This window comes from Peromyscus eremicus, unplaced genomic scaffold, assembly GCF_949786415.1.
Source record: "Peromyscus eremicus unplaced genomic scaffold, PerEre_H2_v1 PerEre#2#chr22_unloc_1, whole genome shotgun sequence".
In the NCBI taxonomy this organism is placed as follows: Eukaryota; Metazoa; Chordata; class Mammalia; order Rodentia; family Cricetidae; genus Peromyscus; species Peromyscus eremicus.
The window spans coordinates 1993884-2018754 of NW_026734286.1; the positions used below are offsets into that span (position 1 = coordinate 1993884).

Here is a 24871-nt window from a genome sequence, read left to right on the forward strand (position 1 = left end):
AGGGGAATGGAAAATGCATGCTCTTACAGCTTTTTCTGTAGCCAAGCTCCAGCAGCCAGGAAGGCCATGGAAGTGCCAAAAACTTCCCATCTTGTCTCCATGGCCTCCTGACCCCCCACAATGGCTACATTGCCACAGATCCCCTGTATGGCCTGAGCCTAGAAGCAGAACAGGCACAGTTCTTTTTGGGAACCCCAGAACTGAAGCTTCTCCTATGTTCTACCCTGCTTGTCAAGCCATCAGCTCTTGGCATCCCAGACAGAGTCATGGCCATTGTCACTCAGTGGATCTGAGGCTATGGCGATTTGGATGAGACTGGCTCCCACAGACTCATAGATTTGAGTGTTTGGTTACCAGGGAATGACATTATTAGGAGATGTGGCCTTGTTGGAGTAGGTATGGGTTTGTTGGAAGAAGTGTGTCACTAGGAGTGGGCTTTGAGGTTTCTGGTCCTCAAGCCAGACCCAGTGTTACTCTTTCTGCTCCCTGCAGATTCAGATGTAGAACTCTTGGCTCCTTCTCCACCACCGTGTCTGCATGTGTATCACCTTGCTTCCCACCATGATGATAATGGCCTAAACTTCTGAACCTGTAAGCCAGCCCCAATTCAATGCTTTGCTTTATTAGAGTTGCTGTGGTGATGGTGTCTCTTCAGCAATAGAAACCCTAACTAAGACAGGACAAAGCACTTGCCTATGGTTAATTTTCCCATTTTCTAACAATGGTGTCTCCTTCCTTTTTTGGTTGGGTCAGTGATCATTCCACTAGTACTTGTGACCATGAACAGAAGGCTCTGTATGACCTGCTCTGTCTTTCCCTCAACCACTCACTTAACCTGTAGAATCCTGCTGCCTTGCTTGCTTTTCCTTCCCTGAATGCTCCGTCCCTTTCTTTGCTCAACCTATATCCTAATTTATATGACAAGCATCTGCAGCTTCTCTAGGCCACCCAAAGAATGATCCTCCTCCCCCTTCATTGTCCTCCCTTCTGCTATTTCTCTTCCCAGCACTCATTACAACTTACAGCCATGTTTATGGTTTTAATAGCTATCTCACTTACAAGAATCACTTTCTTCTAGCTAAAAATTATCAGAAACTATGTTGGTTCATTTCTTCTTGTTTTTCCTCTAATTTTAGAACTATACTAGCCCCAGGCCTGGCCTCAGCAGTTGAGTACATCTTTTGAGCCCAATTGTATCAGCTGTTACTCTAGTTTGCAGCCAGGAAGAGGTAGAGGCTCTGTCCAGTCTTCAGACAGTACACAGTGGTGGCTTCCTGGAGATTTTCAGGTCAGCAAAGGGCAAATCAGAAAAGGTGCTGAGAAACAGAATGGAGAGAAACTGAGATAGTGTCATGAGATACTACAGCAGGAACCTAGAAATGCTGCTAGACAGCACTCTTCACACCAGAGCTGAAGACCAGCAAGGAACTCAGTCATATTAGCTTTCCAAGTAGTGCCTGATCTAGGTATAGACCATCCCCAAAGCTTGAGAGTCTCCTAAAAATCTTGCAACGTACATGGGCTAGGAGTTTCTTAGAGGTGATCTGACCCATTTGCCTACTTTACTCTTTGTTACATCTTTGAGGGTGTAGAAGCTAAGTATGAGATGTTTTGCATGATTTTGTTTGTTTGGCTTTTGAGACAATGTCTCATTATGTAGCTCTTGATGTCTGGGAATTCACTGAGTAGATCAGGCTGACCTCAGACTCAACATAGTTCTTCTGGCATTTGCCTCTTGAGTGCTGGTATTAGAAGCATGCGCCACTTTGCCCAACTAACTGTATTTTTTTTTTAATGTATGGAAAATGTGAGTTCAGCTTCTCAACAAAAACAAACAAACCTAATACCTGGAAATACCGGGTGTATATTTGTAGCTACAGACATTTGGTGAAGTTGAGTGCAGACGTGTGCTCAGGCGTGACTCTCTGGGTTCTCACAGGCCTCACCAGTGACTGTCTTCCATCTAGTAGCTTCAGTGACTCAGAGCTGTTAGGAGTCCATGTTAGGGCTCCTTCAATCTGACCTGCTTAGTAAACTGTCTGACTGGGACAAATACCAGCTCAAGTTGTCTCAGTTGGTAAGAAGTAGTTCTGTCTGTTCTGTCCCAGCAGTTTTTTGGCGGATTAGAGAGGTTAAGAAGGATCTCATGTAGCTTAGGCTGGCCTGGAACATTCTGTACAAATGAGGAAGACATGCATGTGTTTATCTTCCTGCCTCCATTTCCAAAGTGCTGGAATAACAGGTATATGCCACTTAGTACTGGGAATTGAATTCAGAGCCTCTTACATCCTAGGCCATCACCCAGTCAACTGAGTCACATCTCCAACCTGACAACTGTTAAGTGGTGTGGGTCCTTTCCCCAATGTAAATGATCCTGTTGTGGGTGGGATGTCATGCTAGACAGAACCTATATCTCTAACATTCTTACCCAGGTCATAGGGTGCCTCATCTTCCATATTCAGCTGCAGAGACTCAGGACCAGCCTCCCAAAAAGTGGATGAGATGATGTTGAGGCCCAAGCCAGCTGACAGGTGCACAAATGTGCTTCTATTCATCATGTGGACATCTACCTGTGCACCAGCCTGGATCAGGAACTGCACTATGCTGTGCTCCTGAGTTTCCACAGCCAAGTGTGGTGCAGTCTTTCCAGTTGTAGCCTACTGGACAGCAACAGAAATGTCAGGTATGAAGATCAAAAGGCAATATACTGAGCCTGTGCTCTGCATAGAAAGCTCCAACACATTTGACACTGTCAGGGGATCTGTGGCTAGACTAGAAGGAGTTAGGTGGTGGACCAGTTGGCATCCTAGCTCCATTCTAAAGCAGCAATTCTACAATGTGACGACTTGAGAACAGGCCAGGCCTTGGCTGCATTAGGGTAGGGACTGTTGTTTGCCATCTACTGATCATTTTCTTCAAGGATCACACTACCCTACACCCTCAAGGGACCCCGGCCAACTCTAGTTGGACTTTCTCATTGAACTTTCTTCAGCCCACCAGCCCCCAAATAATGACACATAAACTCATTAATTCTGAAAGCTTGGCCTTGTCTTAGACTTGTCCCACTAGCTCTCATAACTTAAATTAACTAGTTTCTGTTAATCTACATTTTGACATTGTGTTCTTTACCACTCCTCCATTCTGTATGTCCAAGTCCCTCTTTGCTAGCTGGTATCTCCTTCATACCTAGATTCTAACCCTGAGTTCCCCTCTCCCCCGGAAGTCCCACCTATTCTCTCCTGCATAGCTATTGGCTATTCAGCTCTTTACTAAACTAATCAGAAGGAACCTTAGGCACAGACACTTCTTTACAATTTACAAAAATATTATCCCATAACAGCCAACTCAATCTCTCTAATTCCAAGACTATTAAAATATAACTTTCTAACACTACCCTCAGACCTGAGAGGAAAGGAACTTAAACTTTCCACTTTTCCAGTCATGTTGGAAATTTTCATGTTTCAGGGGTCAGGCTGCTGAATGACAACCAAACACTCACACTCTTCCAATACACATACTCACCCTTGCCAACCCTAAACTGTACCTACCTATAAGCCCCAGCTAGGCTTCTTAGGTGAGCTGCCTGGGGTTCATCATGGCCCCAGTCTGTACACAAGGGTCACTCCCCTCCTTATGCCCCATGCCTTTAGTTTTACTTTGTTATCTCCTATCTGGCCAGGAATCTCCTTCCTTTCTCTAACCCTGCTTGTAATAGAGATTTACATTCCAACTTCATCCTTTGTCTCTTTCAAGTCTCTGTTCAAAGGTTCCTGACTCTGAGGCCTTCCCTGAACACCCTAGGAAAGAATCATCCCCAACCTGCCACATCCCCGTCCCCCTCCCTCAGCTGTTCTATCACAGCACTCTCTTCCTTTAATCACACATATGATTCACTTTGTATATTTATTATCTTTCTCACTCTTCCTTGGTTTTCCTCACAGATGTACACTCCACCACTAGGCTAATGCATGGCACACAGAAGGTGACTTCATAGAATTGTTACTAAATGTGATATCTTTAGGTCAAGATATAGATTTCTACACATCAGACTGAAGATACTGGGTAAATTCTGAAACAATCATTCACTCAGTCATTTAGTAAGGATGTATAGAGTGCTCATGCACTTAGAGTGGAGGAATAGCAATGTACGGGTTAGGACACTTCCTTTTGTGGGACTTGGACCCTGTCTTTGCCCCTCAGACCCTGGAGCTATTCAAAACTTTCCAGGTTTTTTTGTTTTGTTTTGTTTTGTTTTGAGACAAGATTTCTCTGTGTAGCTTTGGAGCCTGTCCTGGAACTCACTCTGTAGAACAGGCTAGCCTCAAACTTACAGCGATCCTCCTGCCTCTGCCTCCTCAGTTCTGTGCCATCAGTGCCTGGCTTCTTTCTTTTTCTTTTCTTATTATATATATATATATATATATATATATATATATAGATATAGATATAGATATAGATATAGATATAGATATAGATATAGATATAGATATAGATATAGATATAGATATAGATATAGATATAGATATAGATATAGATATAGATATATAGATATAGATATAGTATACAGTGTTCTATCTGCATGTATGCCTGCAGGCCAGAAGAGGGAGCCAAATCTCATTACAGATGGTTGTGAGCCACCATGTGGTTGCTGGGAATTGAACTCAGGACCTCTGGAAGAACAGTCAGTGCTCTTAACCACGGAGCTATCATTCCAGCCCACTTTCCAGTTCTTAAGTGGGAGTTCTAGGTAGGGAGATGACTCTATGTCTGACACTGATACTCTTCCAGCAGGCATCATGCACAAGGTAGTTTCTGGAAATGGGCTCCATGAAAGGCTGTGTCACAATGTTGATCCTGTAGTATTCAGCTGTCCCACTTCAGCACCAAAGCCCAAACTACATCTGGCAGGTCCAGATGAACAGCCAAATGCAGCAATGTCTGTAGGCAAAGAGGGTCACAGAACCACTGCAGCAGGATTCTATGAGAGGTAGGGTGGCAGATACAACCATTGTTCACTCCCAGTAGCCTCTCTGAAAGTAGGTATGAAGGCCATAATTAAATCTTCTGTGAAATTACTCAAAAGCCTCTCCCCATATTCTTAGGTCCCCAATTCTGGAATCAAGGGGAAGGAAAGAGAGCTATGTTCTTAGTCTTTCATCCACTGGAGAGATCTGTGTTATTCTGCAGGGTTGATCTGCAGGGGTTGGGTTGAGGAGGAAAGACAGAGAGGAGACAGGGCAGTCACCCTGAATATGTCCTCCTTTAAGGCTGAATTAAGATGTTATCCCTTGTGTTAACATGTCCTTTCCTGTTCCACAAAGACATTAAATCCCACTGAAGTTGGTTTGGGTCTTCCATCCAATTCTTGTCATCAAACTGTATAATTAGGAGACTGTGATTTCTCCCAACACAGTCTGTGGTCATCTCGTGGGCAGAGGCTGCATCTTACTCATTCATCTTTTTATTGCAGCTTCTGGCTCTATGTCTGGCAGATGGCTTCCTATGGCCTCTCATTTGGCTGTTGTGGATGGCAGCCCCATCACAAACAGGTATCTAGACATAGCTTTCTCTTTCTACTTACTTGGCAAGGGTGTTCTGAATGTAAAGGATTTCTAGGGGGAAAAAAAAGAGAATAGCACCACTGGTGATTCATGAATTATTGCAAGGTATAGCATCCTTGAGGAGGAGAAGGCTAGTATCAGGGCCAAGGCCGGAGAGGGTATGCTGGGAGTCATGGGGTTAGAATGAATGCATCAACCTGTGACTACCTACCCTACAAAATAGATACAGTAAGAAGGAGCTTGGGCCAAGAAACAAGGCATTGTCACAGGAAGCCAGGATTCTGGATGTGGGAGCTCTGTGTACCTATGCTGGCCCTATGAAAATTCTTGGCTGGGTGGTCATTGGGTACCGTGCTGACAAAAAAAAAATAGCCTCCTTATGCAGCTTGGCCCCAACCTACCCCCTTTCCAGGGCTTTATTAGGTAATATGCAGCTCAAATATAAACTGAAAACTGCTGGAGCAATGCAGATCGGTTTTCCAAAGCTCAGCTACCCACCTCCCCACAACAGGGAAGAAAGGAAGAACCAGTTTTGGAGATCCACCCAACAACAATGTATATCACACATTCCAAGGAAGGGACGAGAGCAAGGAGACAGCATGGCATATTGAACTGCTGTTCTACCCAGGAACCAAGAGGGCTATTCCTCAGCCTGCACAAGCCTCATGGGCTCTGGTCAGAAATGATTTGCTAGGTATAGCTCCAAGGGGGAGTTTTGTTCAGTGCAAAAATGTATTTGATGTGGTGGGGGGATGACAAGATTTGTAACTTAAGAGCAACCAGGCTGTTCTAATGAGAAATTCTAGGCTTGAGGTTTCCTCATATCAGGTGGTGAAAACAAAAGCCAGGGCTAAATGGACTAGACCTAGAGAGCTGCCTTGAACAACAAGGCTAAAAGGCCTGTCTGGGCTAGGGAGGGGCTGCTTAGTCAGGAAGAAGCCAGCATTTGTTGTAGACAGTCAGTTTCTACTGAAGGGAGGAACCACTTAGATATCCCATTGGCCATGGCCTGCTCTCTGGGTCATTGTCCTGCAGCCACCTCCCTCTCCCCCCGAGTCTTCTCATCTCCCACTTTTCCTACTTCTGCACTTCTCACAGTCCACCCAGCTCCAAAGGAGGAAAGAGCTCTTCTGGGCATTCCTGATGCTTCTCCACATAAACACAGCACCTGTCTCTGACCAGATCTGGTCAAGGCTGGAGCTCAGGTTAACAAAGGAGGGGAGTGTGCATGGAACTACCAAAACTTTGAGATTTTTAGGCTAAGGTTTTGTGATCAAGGCACAAAGTACAAAATGCTTGGTCTCTTGTCTCCCACTTATAGGATGGAGTCTCTTTGTCAGTCCCCACCCAAGACCAACCATTTCCAAAAAGCAGATCAAGGCAGTTACCCCCTGCATTCCAGCATCTCTCATCTGGTACTCCAATGCCTCTGTTCTGTCAATCATCTCCAGAGCCCAGTCATTCCCTCTACTAGCATGTTCTACCTAAGGTCCAGTCTCTACTGGCTACTGAATTGTACACAATCAATTGCCTCTGAGTCTAGCTGCTTCTGACTCCCGCTTGGCCTAGTGGAGGAAAGGGAAAATGAAGAGACAAGACAGGACCTTGAGGATTATTTTGGGAACTGAGGATGTACAAGGTTTTGGGGAGGCTGAAACAGACATCACTTCACTTTTCTTAGCAGAGGAAGAAGAAAACTGGGGCAGGCAAGTGCGTATACTGTTTGCTGGGTCAAGAGTGTTCAGTCTAGCCATCTTTATGTTGGACCCAATTACAAACAGGCACTCTAGCTAACCCAAGCTTCCTGGGCTCAAATGGCAACCTGTAACCTGGGATTTTCTTTTTCTTTGGGATAGTGAGTTCTGAAGTCAAGCACTGAGATCTCAAATATTGAGCAATCAGGGACACTCCCTAAGCAGGAAATACTAAAACTGGATTGTTTGGGGGTATTTCTGTACCCTGGGTTGCTTCATTGGTAGATTTTCAAGATTCTTACTGGGGATCCAGGTGCCTGCATAAGGGCTGTGCTATTTCTGCCCACTCACAAAAGAGAGGTGATGCCTGGTGTTGTGGTTTGAATCTGGCAGCAGGTTAAATGTAGCCTGAGTTAAGTTTGGAATTTGGAGAAATGCAGTGGAGCTACCAGGCAGGTGCATTGAGGGTCTATCCACTGGGGTGGTGATGATGGTGGTGGTGAGTACCCAACTGCTTGTAGTTCCTGGGAATGCTCAAACTAAGGATCCTGTCTTAGGAAGGCCTATTTACTCATATGTCTCCATCCTCTTAGATTTATGTGAGAGGTTGGAGCTGCTGTGAGCTCACCACCTGCAGTTGGCAGCTACTAGCTTGGGGACAGGTCCTCCACTTAGAGTCTACCCAGCTAGGACCAGGATTCAAGTGAGAGAGGAAGAGGCATATGTAAGAGTCCACCTGCCCCCCTTCTGCATCTTCCTTATCCTCAGGTTCCTTACAGGTCCACAAAGGATGGATCAAGGGCTGTGGGTGATTATTATATAAGATACCTCAGCTTGGTGCCCTTGTAAGCACTTGCAAAGAGCTCAGTAATCCTATGCTGAAGTCACATTGGCTGTTGTCATCTTTTCTGGCTTTCCCATGCCTACAGAATGCATGTGGCCCACCCAGGGGCATAGCATAGAGCAGGCACCATCTCTGAGATGTGTTATATGCCTTCCTGAGTTTCTGAATCCATAAGAAGAAAAGGTATCTCACTCTGAGCAGTTTTCTTACCTGGTTGTGTAAATCCAGGGGCAGACAAGATGCAAGACATATCCACTGCAGCAGTTGTTTGGATAGCTGAATTATCCTTAGTCCAGTCTTTCATCTCCTCCCACCCACGGGCATAAGAAGTGACAGCGTGCCATTGGCCCTGCCCACAGACCTGCCCCCTTACTGGCACTTTCACTTCCAGTTAGAGGCTTGCCCCTTTGTAATCACCCTGACTACTGATGGAGAGACTTGGAAGTCTCTGGGTCCCAGTCTTAATTCATAGTTGCTTTCATTGTTTCACCCATTCACCCATTCATTCACTCTTCCCTTTTCTTTTTATTTTCTTTCTCAGTTCCATGCATTCCTTCATTCATTCTCTATCTTTATTCATTTATTCATTCAGTTGTTTAAAAACCTTTTCTGCAGTGCTCACTTCAGCAGCATATATATTGGAATGATACAGAGATTAGCATGACCCTGTGCAAGAAATTCACACACACACACACACACACACACACACACACAGTTTTCTATATAAGTTGCCATAGTAATGTAGGCTGCTGTGGAAATTTTCATCTAGATTCATGTCAGGTGTCTTCAAGTGAATGCCTGGTTTCTGAGACTTGTCCCTGTCTCTAGAGAAGAGGTGCAGGGCAAGTGGGCAGTGGTAACTAGGTGTCAGGTGCACCATGGGTAGAGGCTAGAGGCAACAGGCCAGGCCCATTCCTGCCAGTCCTGCATCTGGACTTCTGACGTCTTCCAGGGCTCAAGCCTACACTGTTATATGATTTCCTAGGATGTCTGTTGGCCATAACAGGTACCCTGGAGCACGCTGGATGGTAGATGTTACATCAGAACAGGGGTTTCATCATTCACATGCCTCCTGCCAAACCAGTCTGGGGCAAGGTCCTGCTACTTTATACTTTGTGGCCTCACCCCAGCCATGACCATTTGTAAGCCCCTAGATACTCATCTAGTGTCTTACTCTTTTGGTATTAGAATGTTCTTTGAAAGGTTTAGTTCTAGTTGCTTGTGCTGCTGTTTTGCGCCTGTAGTCTGCCTCTGGGAGAGGTCATAGAGCCACCCAAGGCTCTAAAAATCTCAGAAACACAAGGGTCAAAACACCTCCACATCACCTCATGCCTACCAGAGGTACAGATGAAATAACCAGAGCCCACGACAACCTTCCATGTCTACAGAAATGCCTATATCCTTGTTCTGACATCTCTTGCTTTGTATATTTGGTTTTTACATTTTGTTTTGAGACAAGGTCTCACATTGTAGCTCTGTTGTACCTGAACTCCATGAGCAAACAGGCTGGCCTCAGACTTCCACAGCTCTGCCTGTCTATGACTTCTGGATACTAGGATTAAAAGAAATCTACCAAACATGGTCTGATATCACTTTCAAGGGAAATATTGAAAGTAATTTTATCATAAGATCAGAGTTGACCTTTTTCATTTAATCACCTTTGTGTGTGTGATAAATGATCAGACTCTGGAAAGAGAAGTAGTTAAAGAGAGCCTTTCTATTCATGATCTTTTACACAGTATAAACACATCATTTTATAGATTTCCAAGCCTCTAGTACATAAATAGTAGTGAATGAACATCAGCTTGATGTCTATAACTACATATGTCTATGTCTTGAAACTTCTCTGCTCTCAAATTTATAGTAATATATGTTGGAATTCACTACAGATATGCATAATGCCAACCTCCTACTATTAATCTGTAGTGTACAGCCCAAGGCATGGGATGAGGCTCAAGGATCTCCAGAAAAATACCATTATGTCATATCTAGAACTTGATTTTGTTGTACAATTCTTTATGCATGTCCTCTTTAGGACTCATTACAACTGAAAGTGATGATCACCGTACTTATACTAGCAATTGGTTTTTAGAATATTAATATTCCTAAAGCCCTTACTATTCATCAAATACTTAATTCCAAAATTTTAATTTCAAAAACAGGTATGTTCACATACCTAAATTTCCAATTACTATGCTATATTTAGTTATGCTAACTTTAAAAGATAATGCTCCTGCTGATGCCAAAATGCATTTTGACCTAAAGGAGACACAGGATAAGTGTATGTTAAACTGAAGATCTAGAAACTAATTAGTGGTAAGGGCTTTATGTCTTTGTGTCTTTCCAGAGTTTGTACCAAGTCACAGGTGTCATCCACTTCAATGCATCTGACCAGGACAGCATCCAGGAGACCACTAGACAAATGAAATGTATGAAGAAGGGAGTTTACAAATCCATCAAGACCAAACACCCCATGAGAAAGACTAAGAAGATGCCTTGGGGAGACCTCAAGATTTTAAATCAAGCCAAGACTTTGGTGAAACAAGGATACAATAATGCCTACCCACAAAAATGATGTTGTTATGTTTACTGACTCTATTATATGTTAATTTTCAGCCTGCCAAGGCATAATCCAAATGCCTTTTGTGAGAAGTGATAAAAGACACACCTGTTAACAGGACACAGAATGATGTTGCTTGCATGCTAAGGCAACTTTCCCTCTTGTAAACAATTATCTTTGGGATTAGAACATTTTTGTTTGTTTTATTTTGTTTGTGAAAATCCTACTATATTCCCCTTTCTGTGGGTTATAAAGGTTCATGTGGGAGAAGCCATATTATACCCATTTTGCTTAGAAAATCTTAGCAATTGATCATTAGAATTAAGAGAACTTCCCTGAAAATTATGTTGATTTTTTTCAATCTATTGGATCCTGTAAAGGTTACAGCCAAAATGGCCTTTTTATTGCCTATCCCAGTAATAGTTACTGGAATACCATCTTCTTTTTTTTTTTTTTTTTTTTTTTTTTGAGTCAGGGTTTCTCTGTGTAGTTTTGCGCCTTTCCTGGAACTCACTTTGGACACCAGGCTGGCCTTGAATTTACAGAGATCCGCCTGCCTCTGCCTCCCGAGTGCTGGGATGAAAGGTGTGCACCATCACCGCCGCTGGGCTTTGGAATGCCATCTTAAAGATAGCCTGTATGATAGTAAAACTACCAACACTACAGCCTTTTTCTAGCCCTTACAATTTTTCTGCCTACTCTTCTGAGATATTCCCTGAGCCACAGATGTAGGAGCTGTGATGTAGATGTATCTATTGGGATGAGGCTCTCCATGATCTGATTTCCACATGTGTCCAGCTGTGGTTTTCAGTGATGGTCTCCTTTTTCTCTAAAGAGAATTTTTTCAATGAGGGGTAATAAATACACTTATCTGAGGGTATCATTTTGCATTATGAAATTAATATATTTGGGGAAGCAGGTGGAATATTGATGTAAAAGTTCAGTATTCAGGGTAACTGTAATGGATAATTCTCATGGTATACTTGATGGGACCTAGAATTGCTGAGAAGAAACCCCACTGTGTAGGTCTGTGAGGGTATTTTCACAGAGATTCAAACAATGTTTGAAGAGCCATCCTGATTGTGCAGATTATCGTTCCTTGAGTTAGGGTTCCAGACTGAGTGAAAAGGAGGAAGTGAGAAGGACATCATCATTCATCTGCTTTGTTACCAATTGCAGGTAGAATGTGACCTGATGCCTCTCATTCTTGCTACCTGGCATTCCCAGCAATGCTGAGTTAGCCATATACTCTCAATCAGGAGCTTAAATGAACCCTACTTTTTTTATTGAAAAAAATTATACAATATGTTCTTTTTTAAAAAAAGCAGTATTTATTTTCTCAGACAATATGGCCTTATTGCAGCTTCCCCTTCCTCCACTATTTACTACCCACTTCCACTATTCACTCCACTTCCCAACCCACGCCCTCATCCAAATCCACTGTTCGTCATGTCTCCCCCAGAAAGGAGCAGGCGTCCCAGGAACATCAACCAAACATGTCACAAGATAAATTCCAATGAGACATAAACCTCACATCAAGACTATAAGGAACCCACTAGGAGGAAAGTGCTCCAAAAGAGTAGAAACGCCCCACTCCCACTGTCATGCAGCTTCTACATACCAATAGCCAGTTACATTAGCAACGTTTGTTGAAGATGTTTTTTTTTTTCCATTATGTATTTCTGGTTTCTTTATCAAAACACAGGTGTCAATAGGTGTGTGGATTTATGCCTGTGTCATCAATTCAATTCCATTGATCAACATGTCTACTTTTTTGCCAATACCCTGTTTTGTTTTGTTCTTTACTATGGTTCTATAGTACAGCTTGAAATCAGGGACAGTAATACCTCCAGAAATTCTTTTATTGTTCAGTATTGTGTTAACTATCATGGGTTTTTTGTTGTTGTTGTTGTTTTTTCCTTATGAAGTTGAGTATTGTCCTTTAGGACTGTAAAGAATTATGAAGGAATTTTTATGGGGATTGCATTGAATCTGTGCATTGATTTTGGTATGATGGCCATTTTTACTTTGTTAATCCTACTGATCCATGAGCATTGGAGGTCTTTCCATCTTCTGATATCTTCTTCTTTGATATCTTTGAAGATATGTCATACAAGTCTTTCATTTGCCTGGTGAGAGTTACCCCAAGATATGTTATATAATTCATGGCTTTTGAAAATTGTCTTGTTTCCCTGATCTCTTTCTCAATTCATTTGACATTTGTATATAGGAGGGACACTGAATTTTTTTAAGTTAATCTAGACACTTGAAGGTGTTTATCAGATGTCGGTGTTCGCGGGGAAAACATTTGTGACCACTTATGTATACGATCATACCATCTGAGATTATAATACTTTGACTTCTTCCTTTCCAATTTGTATCTACTTGATATCCTTCTGTTGTCTTATTGTTCTAGTACTATTGACCTAGTACTATATTAGATAGATATGGAGAGAGTGGACAGACTTGTCTTGTTCCAAAAACAACAGTCACCCAGTGTTTAGTTCTATGTTTAGTTCTATGTTTAGGGCTATGGTGTTAAACTACATGGGAATAGAGGAATTGCTGGAAACTAACCTGAGCATTTGGACCACAGAACATCTAAAGCTAGTCTTCTTAGGTGGGCTTCATACTTCTTCTCCAGCACCAAGTCCAGTCAGGCTTAAGACAGATGTTTCTTGGTTTCTATAACCTCTCAGCAGCTCAGAAGCATTAGAACTTTCACACCAGTTAAGCACTATGGATTCTTTTGTCTCATTGGTTGCAACAATGTCACATGACCATTCCTACCAGCAAAGGAAACTAGGAAATTGAGTTGTATTTTTAAGAATGGTAATTGGGTTTTAAGAACGGTAATTGGTAATTTTAAGAATGGTATCTAGGTGTATCAGTACTAAGCATGATAATAAGCCAAGAAAAGGCTGTGGGACACCTTTTCTAATAGTTCCCCAAATTGTGAGTAAATATTTCTTCCACAGAAGACCTGAAAACTGTTGCTCCTTGTGGAACTGAAGCCTTCTGGATTATGTAGGGCAATGTGTATTTGTGTGTATATTTGTTGTATTATTTATGTGTGTGTGCATGTTTATGTATGTGAGACAAAGACAGAGACATGTAAATTAATGTTGCTAGATTATATAAGCATCAATATAAAAATATTACACATTCATACAGCAGTTGGAGCTAAAGATATGCATCTTTGCTTTGTATTTAAGAAGGCTATATGGCAACAGTCCCCATTTTTGTGAGAGTATCTAGTACATCTTATTTTCTAAAATACCCAACCTGTGTGGTGGTTAATAAACCCATTTGCTACTGTATGAACTAGGTTCTTGGAAAGAAATAATTTTATACTGGAAAATGCTAGCAAGCACTTCATCAGCCATAATGAAACACAGTGGAATCGTGCCTTAGCACCAAGCAAAGTGAGAGGTTAGAAGCATGCTCAACACCATGTCTGCTATCTGTTTCCCATGAACTCTCTTTAAAGTGCTTTCTCTCCTCAGCTATTATAGTGCATGTTCATTAACTGCCAATTGTAGCTATCTCCCATTATAATTTCTTTGACTTGATAATTTTCCTCTGCAAATATTCTTATAGATTATTCCATATAGATCAAGCATCACCTAGAGAGAATGCTAGACAGCTTTCCTTTTGGAAATAAGCTCAGAAAAGTTATGATCTTAGTGCCTAGAGTATAAAAGTCCTCAACACAAATTACCAAATGGGAGTGTGGGGTATCAATGGGTAATAGTTGCACAAACAAGTAGTCTTGTGTGTCTAATCCCATTGTGCCTACAGGGTGATGGGAGGTAGAGATGGGAATCCCTAAACTCTGGGCCAGCTGGCAGAAGCAGCAAAGAAGACAATCTCAAGATTCATGGAGATGACTGACACATGAGATCATGGACTCCACATGCACACTGGATGATAAAAACCTTACCATTTCTACAATGTGCAATATTTTGTTATCCTTTTGATTCGTTAAAATTACACTGCAGTTATTTGCAATAAAAAATCATCTCTATGTATGTTATGTGTGAAATTAGATTAATTCTTTGTGAATGGAAAAATGGCAAATTCTTCATGAGAAGTACAGGCAGTATATTAAAGATGTAAGCTATGTTACTGTATAACATGGACTGCATTCAAGACATCTTTGTTTTTTAAAGCTGCTACATCTTAGGACTCTCAAAAATGAGCAGACTACATGTAAATGCATATTGAAGCATTATTTTCCTTAAAATCAAGAATGTAAAGGACTCAGAGAATATCAAAGAGCTTATTTCATGAGAAGAATTTGTAATTAAGGATCCAAAGGACTTATACTACTTTAGGAAGTACAGAGGTATGAAGCAATGCTACTCTCAGATACCAACAACTAACTAACCATTGCCACCAACACCTAGCTGACAATCAAGTGTCTTTTGGTATGTACTAACTACAATAATATAATTTAATTTAAAATGGCAAGATACACACTTACAAAATCATGAGTTGCCCTAAAACAGGTTCCTATGGTATGTAGAGCTTTGCCTATAATCTTTTATAGCCACATTTTACCATTGAAACAATAGTTCTATATTAGCACATTGTATGAGAACACAATTATGAAAGAACTTGTATATATTCTATGTTGAAAACATAAAATGGTGACAAAGGTCTCGATAGCCTATAAAATTAGGATATAAATTTGTATGCTGTATGATTCAGTCAGTACAGCCAGGAATTCCTGATTGAAGATGTTTATTGAAATTGTATTTGCTCTACTTCATTCACAAATAAATGTGTTAATGCCTAAGACTACAATTTAGCTGTTTTTCAGCTTCAACAAGAACTGTAAGTTGGCTGTAACCAGATAACATTAAGTTTGTTTCTAGAATTCTCTCCTTTGGAAAATCTTTACAAAATTTTTGTTATAATTGTCTAATACAATTCAGAATTTGCTTTACAGTAATTACCACTACTTAAAATACAGTGGCCAGAAATATTAGAAATTCAAGTCTTCAGTAAATATCTGATTATGCACTAGACCTCTGTATATATACCCAATTCTCTATATAGAAATGAGAGGTACTACTAACTGCGTTAAGATTTGATATTGGGCTGGAGAGATGGCTCAGCGGTTAAGAGCACTAGCTGCTCTTCCAGAGGTCCTGAGTTCAATTCCCAGCATCCACATGGTGGCTCACAACCATCTGTAATGAGATCTGGCTCCCTCTTCTGGCCTGCAGACATACATGCAGACAGAACACTGTATACATAATAAATAAATAAATCTTAAAAAAAAAAGACTTGATATCTACTGAAGTATGCTCTATTGACACATAGCTTATGAAAGATTTTAGCAATCATACTGATTTTATTTCAATTCTTGCAAATAAGCTGTTTGTGCCCTAACAAAACTAAACCCAATACTTAATGTTCAGAAGTCTTTTTAATTGCATAAGGAGAAAATTAGATGATTTCTATTTCTTCAGGCAAATGAAATAATTAATATAAAGTAGCTTGACTGAACAGTTGCATTGCAGTTACTGCAAGCAATTCTTTATGGACCAAGAGAAAAGATTAAACTCCTCTCTGCAAAACTGAAATTAAAGAACTCACTATTTTTACATCATGTGCCCTATACTTTACTAAGATCTTACAGACCATTCTACTTACCACTCCTTAAGGATTGTGTCCTGACTTTGGGGATACCATGTGCCCTGTGCCTTGTGTAGTGCCCAGCATAAGACAAGCACTGAATAAATGGTGAATAAATAAATTCTGGTTTGTCATCATTAGGCTGTATTTATTAAAACAATGGAATCTACCCCTTATCAGGATGGAACATACATGAAGATTAGTTTCTCCTTCCAATGGATTTTGTTTTGTCTATTCACCCTAACTTTGCAAATGCCAGCAATGTACATGACAGTAAAGGTGAAGTCCAAATGATGAAGATTAAATTGCTTCAGTGGCCACTTGAAAACATACTATTAGTTCTAATGCTGCTGCCTTATCTGTTGGATTATTTTAAGCTCTGGGGAAGAAAGTCATAGGGCAGTTTTAATGTATCTACATTATTGGGCATCCCTCATGGATTGTGCATAGTGGAAATAAAATTTGAAGTGTGTGTGTGGGAATAAAATATTAAAAGAAAGCTACACTAAGTCAGGGTTATATGGGAGACAGGAAGTCAGTTTAATTTTGGAGTGGAGCTCTGAAATTGGACAATGGATAATGAAAAACTATCTTTACATCTTGCACAATTTTGCCTAAGATTGGCAGTGAAGATGATAATCCATATAAAAATGTTACAGGTTATGCTGAATTAACAAGAGAAGAATATATATTCTTTTGTGTTTGAGTGAAATGTTCAATAGATGTCTGTTAGGTCCATTTGAGTCATAACCTTTGTTAGTTCCCTTATTTCTATGTTAAGTTTCTATCTGGCAGACCTGTCCAGTGGTGAGAGGGGGTGTTAAAAGTCTCCCACTATTAGTGTGTGGGGTTTGATGTGTGATTTAAGCTTTAGTAATGTTTCTTTTACAAATCTAAGTGCCGTTGTATTTGGGGCATAAATGTTCAGAATTGGGACTTCATCTTGATGGATTTTTCCTGTGATGAATATGAAATATCCTTCTCCATCACTTTTTATTAATTTTAGTTTGAAGTCTATTTTCTTAGATATTAGGATAGCTACACCATCTTGTTTCTTAGGTCCATTTGATTGGAAAATATTTTCCCAACTCTTTAATCTGAGGTAATGTCTGTCTTTGAGGTTGAGTTGTGTTTCTTGTATGCAGCAGATGGATGAATCCTGTTTTCGTATCCACTCTGTTAGCCTGTATCTTTTTATAGGCAAATTGAATCCATTAATATTAAGAGATATTAATGACCTGTGATTGTTAATTCTTGTTATTTTTGGTTTTGTTGTTGGTGGTGGTATTGTGTGTATGTTTCTCTTCTTTGTGATTTGCTGGTGTAAGGCTATCTATTGCCTGTGTTTTGGCAGTTGCAGCTAAATTCCTTGGGTTGGAGTTTTCCTTCTAGTATTTTGTATAGGGCTGGACTTGTGGTACATGTTTAAATCTGGTTTTGTCATGGAATATCTTGTTTTCTCCATTTATGGTGATTGAAAGTTTTGCTGGGTATAGTAGTCTGGGAAGGCATCCATAGTCTCTTAGTATCTGCAGAATGTCTGTTCAGGACCTCCTGGCTTTCACAGTTTCCATTGAGAAGTCAGGTGTAATTCTGATAGGTCTCCCTTTATATGTTACTTGACCTTTTTCCTTTGCTGCTCTTAATATTCTTTATCTGTATGTTTATTGCTTTGACTATTATGTGATGAGAGGGCATTTTTGTGGTCCAGTTTATTTGGTGTTCTATAAGCTTCTTGTATCTTCACATGCATGTCTTTCTTTAGGTAGGGAAAGTTTTCTTCTACAGTTTTGTTGAATATATATATATTCTGTGTCTTTGAGCTGGAATTCTTCTCTTTCTATCCCTATTATTCTTAGGTTTGGTCTTTTCATGGTGTCCCAGATTTCCTTGATGTTTTGTGTTAAAATAAAAAAATTGCTGGATTTAACATTTTCTTTGACCAATGAATCTATTTCCTGTATCATATCCTCAATGTCTGAGATTCTCTCTTCCATCTCTTGTACTCTGTTCGTTATGCATGCCTCTGTAGTTCCTGTTCATTCACTCAGATTTTCCTTTTCCTGAATTCTCTCAGTTTGTGTTTTATTGCCTCTGTTTCAATTTTCAAGTCTTAAACTGTTTCCTTCACCTGTTTGTTTTTTCTTGGGTTTCTTGGCTTTAAAGGATTTCTTGATTTCCTACACTTCTGTTTGTCTTTTCCTCCATTTTTTAAAGGGAATTTTTCATTTCCTCTTTTAGGGCCTCTATCATCTTCATAAAGCTGTTATTAAGGTCGTTTTCTTCTAGATCATCTGCTTTGGGGTGTTCAGGTCTTCTTGTAGCATAACTAGGTTCTGGTGGTATCATATTGCTGTTTATGTTGTTTAATGTGTTTACACTGCTGTCTACCCATTTCTTCCATTAGTTTGTACAGGTGGAGCTCTGGGTCACTCTTCTTACAACTGGTGCAGGTGGGGCCTGTGACTCATGTGGTTGCTCTTCTTCCCAGTTGGTGCAGGATCAGGGCCTTACCTCTTCCCAATCGATCCAGGGGGTGCCTATGGCTTTGGTGGTCACTGGTGCTGCATGAGATAGTTCACAAGAGGGCAGTAGAGGAGGCTGCTGCCTGGTCTCTGGGGCTGCCATGCTCTTTCCAATTGGTGCAGGGGAGGTATGGCTCAGGTGGTCACTGGTGCAGTAGGTGATGGTTCGACATGGGGTGGAGAAGGGGACTGCTGCTTCTTCTCTAGTGCTGCAATGGCTGGGGGGGGGGCATGGAATGTGCCTCTGGGGCCTAGGGGCTAGAGAACTGGGCTGTCCAGTCCAGAGATCAGAGTTTACCTATTCCCAATCAGTGCAGTCACAGGCGATGATTAGTGTGGCAGCAAGGGAGGATCCCCCTAAAAGTTTTGGATTAAGAGTTCATAGACTGAATAGCATCAGTCTCTCACTATCTCAAATATATTGATAAATCAGTGATAGGCGAGAGTGGGAGCTGGGTGTAGATACATACTAACACACCAAAGAAATGGAAATAAGGGTTACTGAAAGCAACAGCAATGAGTCATCAGGTGACTTCTGTAATGCAGGAAAACACATTGGTTTCTTTCTCTATTTCCTACAGCTATTTAAAGTAGGGCTCACACCACCCTTAAGAGTCTTGGCTGGGGTAGCTACTAGTATAGATGGTGTGTACTCAACACATGACTCCAGTATTAAAGTTGGTTTTCCAACAGGATTCAGCTTTCTTATTAGATTATTTGGTTATTCTGAGGTTTAAATATGTGTGAAGATTTGAGCACAGCACCTGGTATGCAGACAGCTCCAAATATCTGGCCTACAAGCATTCTTGCAGAACTAGATTTCTGTTACTGTGATAAAATGTTTATAAAAAGGGGCTCATGGTCTCAGAATTTCCAGTCCCGGGTCCCTAGGCCTGTGTCTGCACTGAACATTTTGGTAACATTTTGGTAAAAAGCAGAGAAGGCCTATTTACTTCATGTCAGGAGGAAAGCAGAGGGAGACTAGAGGCAGTCAGGCCCCCAAACCCCCTTTCCAGGGCATGCCATCCACAAACTAACTTCCTTCCCTAGGTCCCATACTTTAATGTGTCCACAACCCCATAATGATGTAATGGGCAGGTCACCACGCCTTCAATTCATGAGCACCTGGGGGGCATTCAATATTCAAATTACAGTACCCACCTCATCATGCTATTTCCAAACATTTAAATTAATGAAACTATAGTAATGTGTACATTTATTTACTTATTATTTTATAAGCTGCACAGATTTGTTACTCCTCAGTCTTTAGCAAATACACAAATGCATATATACACATATGTACATGTTTGTGCAAAAGTGACTGACTACTCATTTTAAATTCAATAAACACCATTGAGTTAAAAAGCATACCATTCTATTGCAATGGAGGAACATTTTTACATAAGGCTATTGAAAGATAATATAGCTGAAGCACAAAAATCTTCAACCTCATCACCTCATTAGCTGGTATGGGATGAAATAACTACAGAGAGAAGTGGAAATCAAATACACCATCTGGTTCAAAGTGATAGACTCATCCTAAAATGGACAACATAAGCACCAAATAAAACAATGCTGCCACTCCTACAATACTCTTTAGTACACTGTAGCTCACTCTGACAAACCTTTATTCAAGTCAAACTCAGTTAAGCAGATAACCCATGTGTGAAGGTACAGGAAGACTTCCTTCTCCAGGACTGGATAAGCAATTCCTCTGTACATAAAGTAAAATGGAACAGGATGAAAGACAAATAGCCACACTGTTTTATCAATGAAAGCCAAAAGACTCAAGAACAGAATGTGTCCTTATCTACACCCACATTAACATCAACTGCTGCTGGTATAAAACTTAGGACAGGAAAAGAAAACTAGTTGGGGGATGTTGGGTGGAGAGCATAGAATCAAGTGTCTCATGGTGGAAAATGGATCTTCAGTGTCTAGTAACAACACAACTCCCCCAAAGAACTGAAAGAAGAAATGAAGATTTGGTCCCTCCACACCAAGTGTGGCCTTATTTTGTAACTCTAGTAATCACCCTAGACATGGTGAGCAAAAAGGTATTTTAACATTCACAAGAAATGTCTTTCTGTACAAAAGAACTTAAACTATAGTGAAAATGGTAATTAATTTAACAACAGTAAAGTGAATTCTGAGAATCACACAGTCATAACCTTTTCAAAGACTGCAAAATCCCCTACACACTGCACTGAACAGCAGTGCTAGATGATGTCTTCTGCAACCACGGTGTCAGATATCTGGTAACATATTTGCTGTTCTGTTCCTCTTGTGACACTGTAGGACTTGATGAGGCACTCCAGCCATGGGTATGCATCTACAGACCAAGAGGACATCTCATTCAGCCATTAAACGATGTAATGCTGATTAATTAGATTTTTTTCCCCAACCTCAGATGAAAGTGATTTAAAAGTTCACAAACACTTGCCAGCAGAGGCAGTCAACTGTCTCACCCATCTTTTACTCCTCTTCTTGTACTTACTGCTTATGGGCCTCCCTTGGCTTTTCCTTGATTGACTAGAAAGAGGTGGAATCTGAACTTAGAGCGTTCATGTGACCTGCTAAGTTGGGAGGGTAAAGGGAGAAGCTCTTGTGCATGGCTGATATAATAACTTACATCGTTATATATATATATATAATGTATGTATATTTGCCTGTATATGCCAAAAGTTACCACACCCAGAGACTTATTTCTGAAAATCTAAGCATGGTAAGTACAATAGCTAACACAAATAAAAACTGAAAACAAATGTATCTGAATTAAACTTTGCTTCAAGTTAGAAAAATTTCCCATCTCTTGGAAACTGAGGTTAGAATTCAGAGACCAACTGTGGAGGAAGAAATTCTGATGAGGAACAACATCTAACAGTCACATCAGCAATGGAGAAGCAGAGGGGAGACTGGTCACTGAGAACAATTACTAGAAAATCAAACATCTTAACATAATTTAGGTCTGCAGGTTCCAATAGAAAAGAATGACTAGCCATAGAAGGACCTGGTGGCAGCAGCTACAATGGGCACAATTTCACCTGTGCAGGAGCCAGCAGACAAGCTGGTATCTGTACAGAACCAACTAAAGTTCATAGACTTTGCAAAATAAAAACGAAGCTCATTAATACCACAGAGGAAACTCACTGAGTCAAACAAGAGAAAGACAGTTATCTGAGGACAGGTGTGTTGTGAAAACTGCATCCATTTGTTATAATTGCAGCTTCAATGTCTCTATGCTACATGTGCAAACTCATGAGTCAACTATGCTGTGAGCAAAACTGCTATGCTCTAAGTGTATTTCAAAATATTTTAAAACTCCTGTATTTATATTTATTTTACTTCTGCTGCTATCCCATCAAGACATTGATAAAGTTATTGCTCACACTTAGTAATTCCCCTGGACCCACAGTTTGCCTCCTTCTACCCATAGTCTACAGATTAGATACACACTAGGTGCTCTTTCAAGAAAGCGAACAAAGCATCTTTGAAACACTGCCTACCAATTTTTATTCCTGGAGGACAAATCACATTCATGATCTTTTCCAGATTCCTCTGAAGGTTGTTATCAGTGAGGACTTCTGATGCTGGGATCTAGAAAAATTTCTCCTAAAAATAATCATAAACAAAGGAAATATTCATTACCTGAAACGCTTTAATGCACAGAATTTCAGTAAGTAATTTGCTAAAATGATCTACTATATATACATCAGTCTATTAAGGTTGTGGAATTCATAAACTAGAATTGTCTAAGCTAAAACCCAATCCTCCACTTTAATTGTAAAACATCTTTGAGATGCACATAGACACACAGTAAGATTATGTAGCAAGGCTGATGACACTTTGTGTACCTAGAAAATTAAACCCAGTGTTGAGTATGAGAGGATGTAACATTAAGAAAAATTTATTTAATTTCTTCCCCTTCTACACTATGTTTTTAGAGAAGAGATTTTTCTTGCCTTGCTAAATGTTCTATTTTGAACACATACATGGCACCCAGCAGTTGTTTAGTAAATATTCATTAAGTAATTGATTGTATAAACCATGTAGCCTGGAGAAAAAAATCACAACCTCAACTTGGACAACTTGGATTGTTTTCAATTTTATGTTAAGTTAAAAAACCAAAGCAAACCAAAGCAAACCTTAATATCAAAAAACAAAACAAAAACCAAACCAAACCAAACCAAAAAACGAAAAAAAAAAAAAAAAAAAAAAAAAAAAGAAAAAACTGCTTACCCTAACAAAATGTTAGTCGTCCTCTTAGCTTTTAGTATGCCATGCCTTGTAAGAGCCAGAGAACTGACTGTTTACTGGAGCTATGGGTCACTACGGAAAGCCTAACAACGTCATCTGAAGTTGGGGAGTTAGCATTAGCCTGACCTCAGGAGGAGAGCAATCAGCCACATAGGCAGTCAGTTATGACAACATACCTGATGAAGTCACATCAGGTTAGTGGCTCTCAATCTGTGGGTCATGACCCTTGGAGGTGTTGGTGAAATGACCCTTTCACAGGAGTCACAAATCAGATATTTACATTACAATTCATAACAGTAGGAAAATTACAGTTATGAAGTAGCAACAAAATACTTTTATGGTTGGAATCACCAAAACCCTCAGCATTAGGCAGTTTGAGAACCACTGGCCTAGGTCAAGCTTCCCTTATTGCCAGAACTCCATGTATACTGTTACACACAGTGCAGGAAAATTAACAGTCTCAGCTTTACAGGGAGAGGGTGAACTTGGGAACATCAAAGCTAAATGCAGCCTCAAGGACTTCTTAACTTACATCTACAAGTGTCAGAAATGACAGTGGTCTTTGGGACTCCTGCACATCTTATGCAGTAATACATATCTGTTTATCAAGTAACTTCATTTCCTTCTAGAACTATGGAGGCTTACAAAGTACAGTGAGGTGACACCAGTGTGGCTCTATATCTGTTCTTTTGCCCAGCAGTGGAATTGCTGAATGATGAGGAGACTGGCTACTCAGATTTTGATTCCTCAACTTCATATTTTTAAAAATTTGATTTCTAATGGAAAATCCAAAGCTATAAACCACACAGTTTTAGATTTATGTGGCTGTATTTCTTTTATATATTTTAAGTTACTTTAAATCCTTTTAAAAACAAAATACAGAGAAACTGAGTTTTAGGGTTGAAAAGGTCTCAATTAGTTACACTGAAGTAAAACTAAGTAGCATGAATATTAAAAATTTGAAATATAAATTTTAGTTAAGTATTTTTAGCAGGTCTGTTACTTACAGAATCCTTGAGGTAAGCATCCAATACTCCTGTCCCGTCATCAAAAGTGAAAGTCATAACAAACACATACTGCAGAGGAACAATGCCTAGAACTAGTGAGAGAAAAGAACACATTATTCCACACTGGTAGACTTTCTATAAGGCAAACTCAGAAGTGCCTTATTTTAGTGTGCAAGTGCAGATAATGTTTACTGAGGGTATTGACACCAGAAAGAATGTTTTCTTCTTCAGGATTTTGTTAAACCCACGCAACAGAATCCCTCTGGAACATTAGGCAGGGGTAGTTTCATGATATACGGAATTGTATCCTAATACTCGGTAGAACCATAACAAGTGGTTAATAAAATGCAACTCATTACATGTTAATTATATAAAAAATGAAATGAAAATAACAGAATGTTCTAGAAAGCAACACACAGTTCAATATTGTTAAAAGTTTATCCCCCTTTGCATTATGAGTAGAATATCCTTTATTATTAATTTTTTTTCATAGATGTCATCTGCTTGAAAGAACAAACATGCCAGTATCTGGGGTTCCATAAATGCTAGGATGAGGAAGCATGAATAAACTAGAGATACTAAACATGAGAATTTACAGTTAAGGCAAACATGCTTCATAGATGTATGGAATGTTCTATTACCTTCCATTCTCACAGACCATATTCTGGGAGGCAAGACAGAAGAAATAATTGGGACACAGACACAATTTTAGTATGTAATAGCAATGAAACAGGAACCACGTTTCTGGCTTCAGAAGGGTTCAATAGTTACACTGAA

General features: G+C 40.1%; 1 protein-coding gene across 3 annotated transcripts in view; it reads right to left on the bottom strand.

The window, feature by feature from the left end:
* Positions 1 to 20037: 20037 nt before the first annotated feature.
* The window catches only part of LOC131900503 (protection of telomeres protein 1-like), a 49576-nt gene continuing 44742 nt past the window's right edge, over positions 20038 to 24871 (bottom strand). For 2 of the 3 annotated variants that reach the window (XM_059251729.1, XM_059251728.1), the window contains 3 exons: positions 24095 to 24186; positions 22337 to 22442; positions 20038 to 21162 (listed from right to left, as the gene is read on the bottom strand). In XM_059251729.1, coding sequence (XP_059107712.1) covers positions 22428 to 22442; positions 24095 to 24186 — 107 coding nt within the window. In that variant the 3' untranslated portion in view covers positions 20038 to 21162; positions 22337 to 22427. Of the gene's footprint in view, positions 21163 to 22336; positions 22443 to 24094; positions 24187 to 24871 lie in introns of those variants that run through there. The other variant, XM_059251730.1, reaches the window with a different exon arrangement.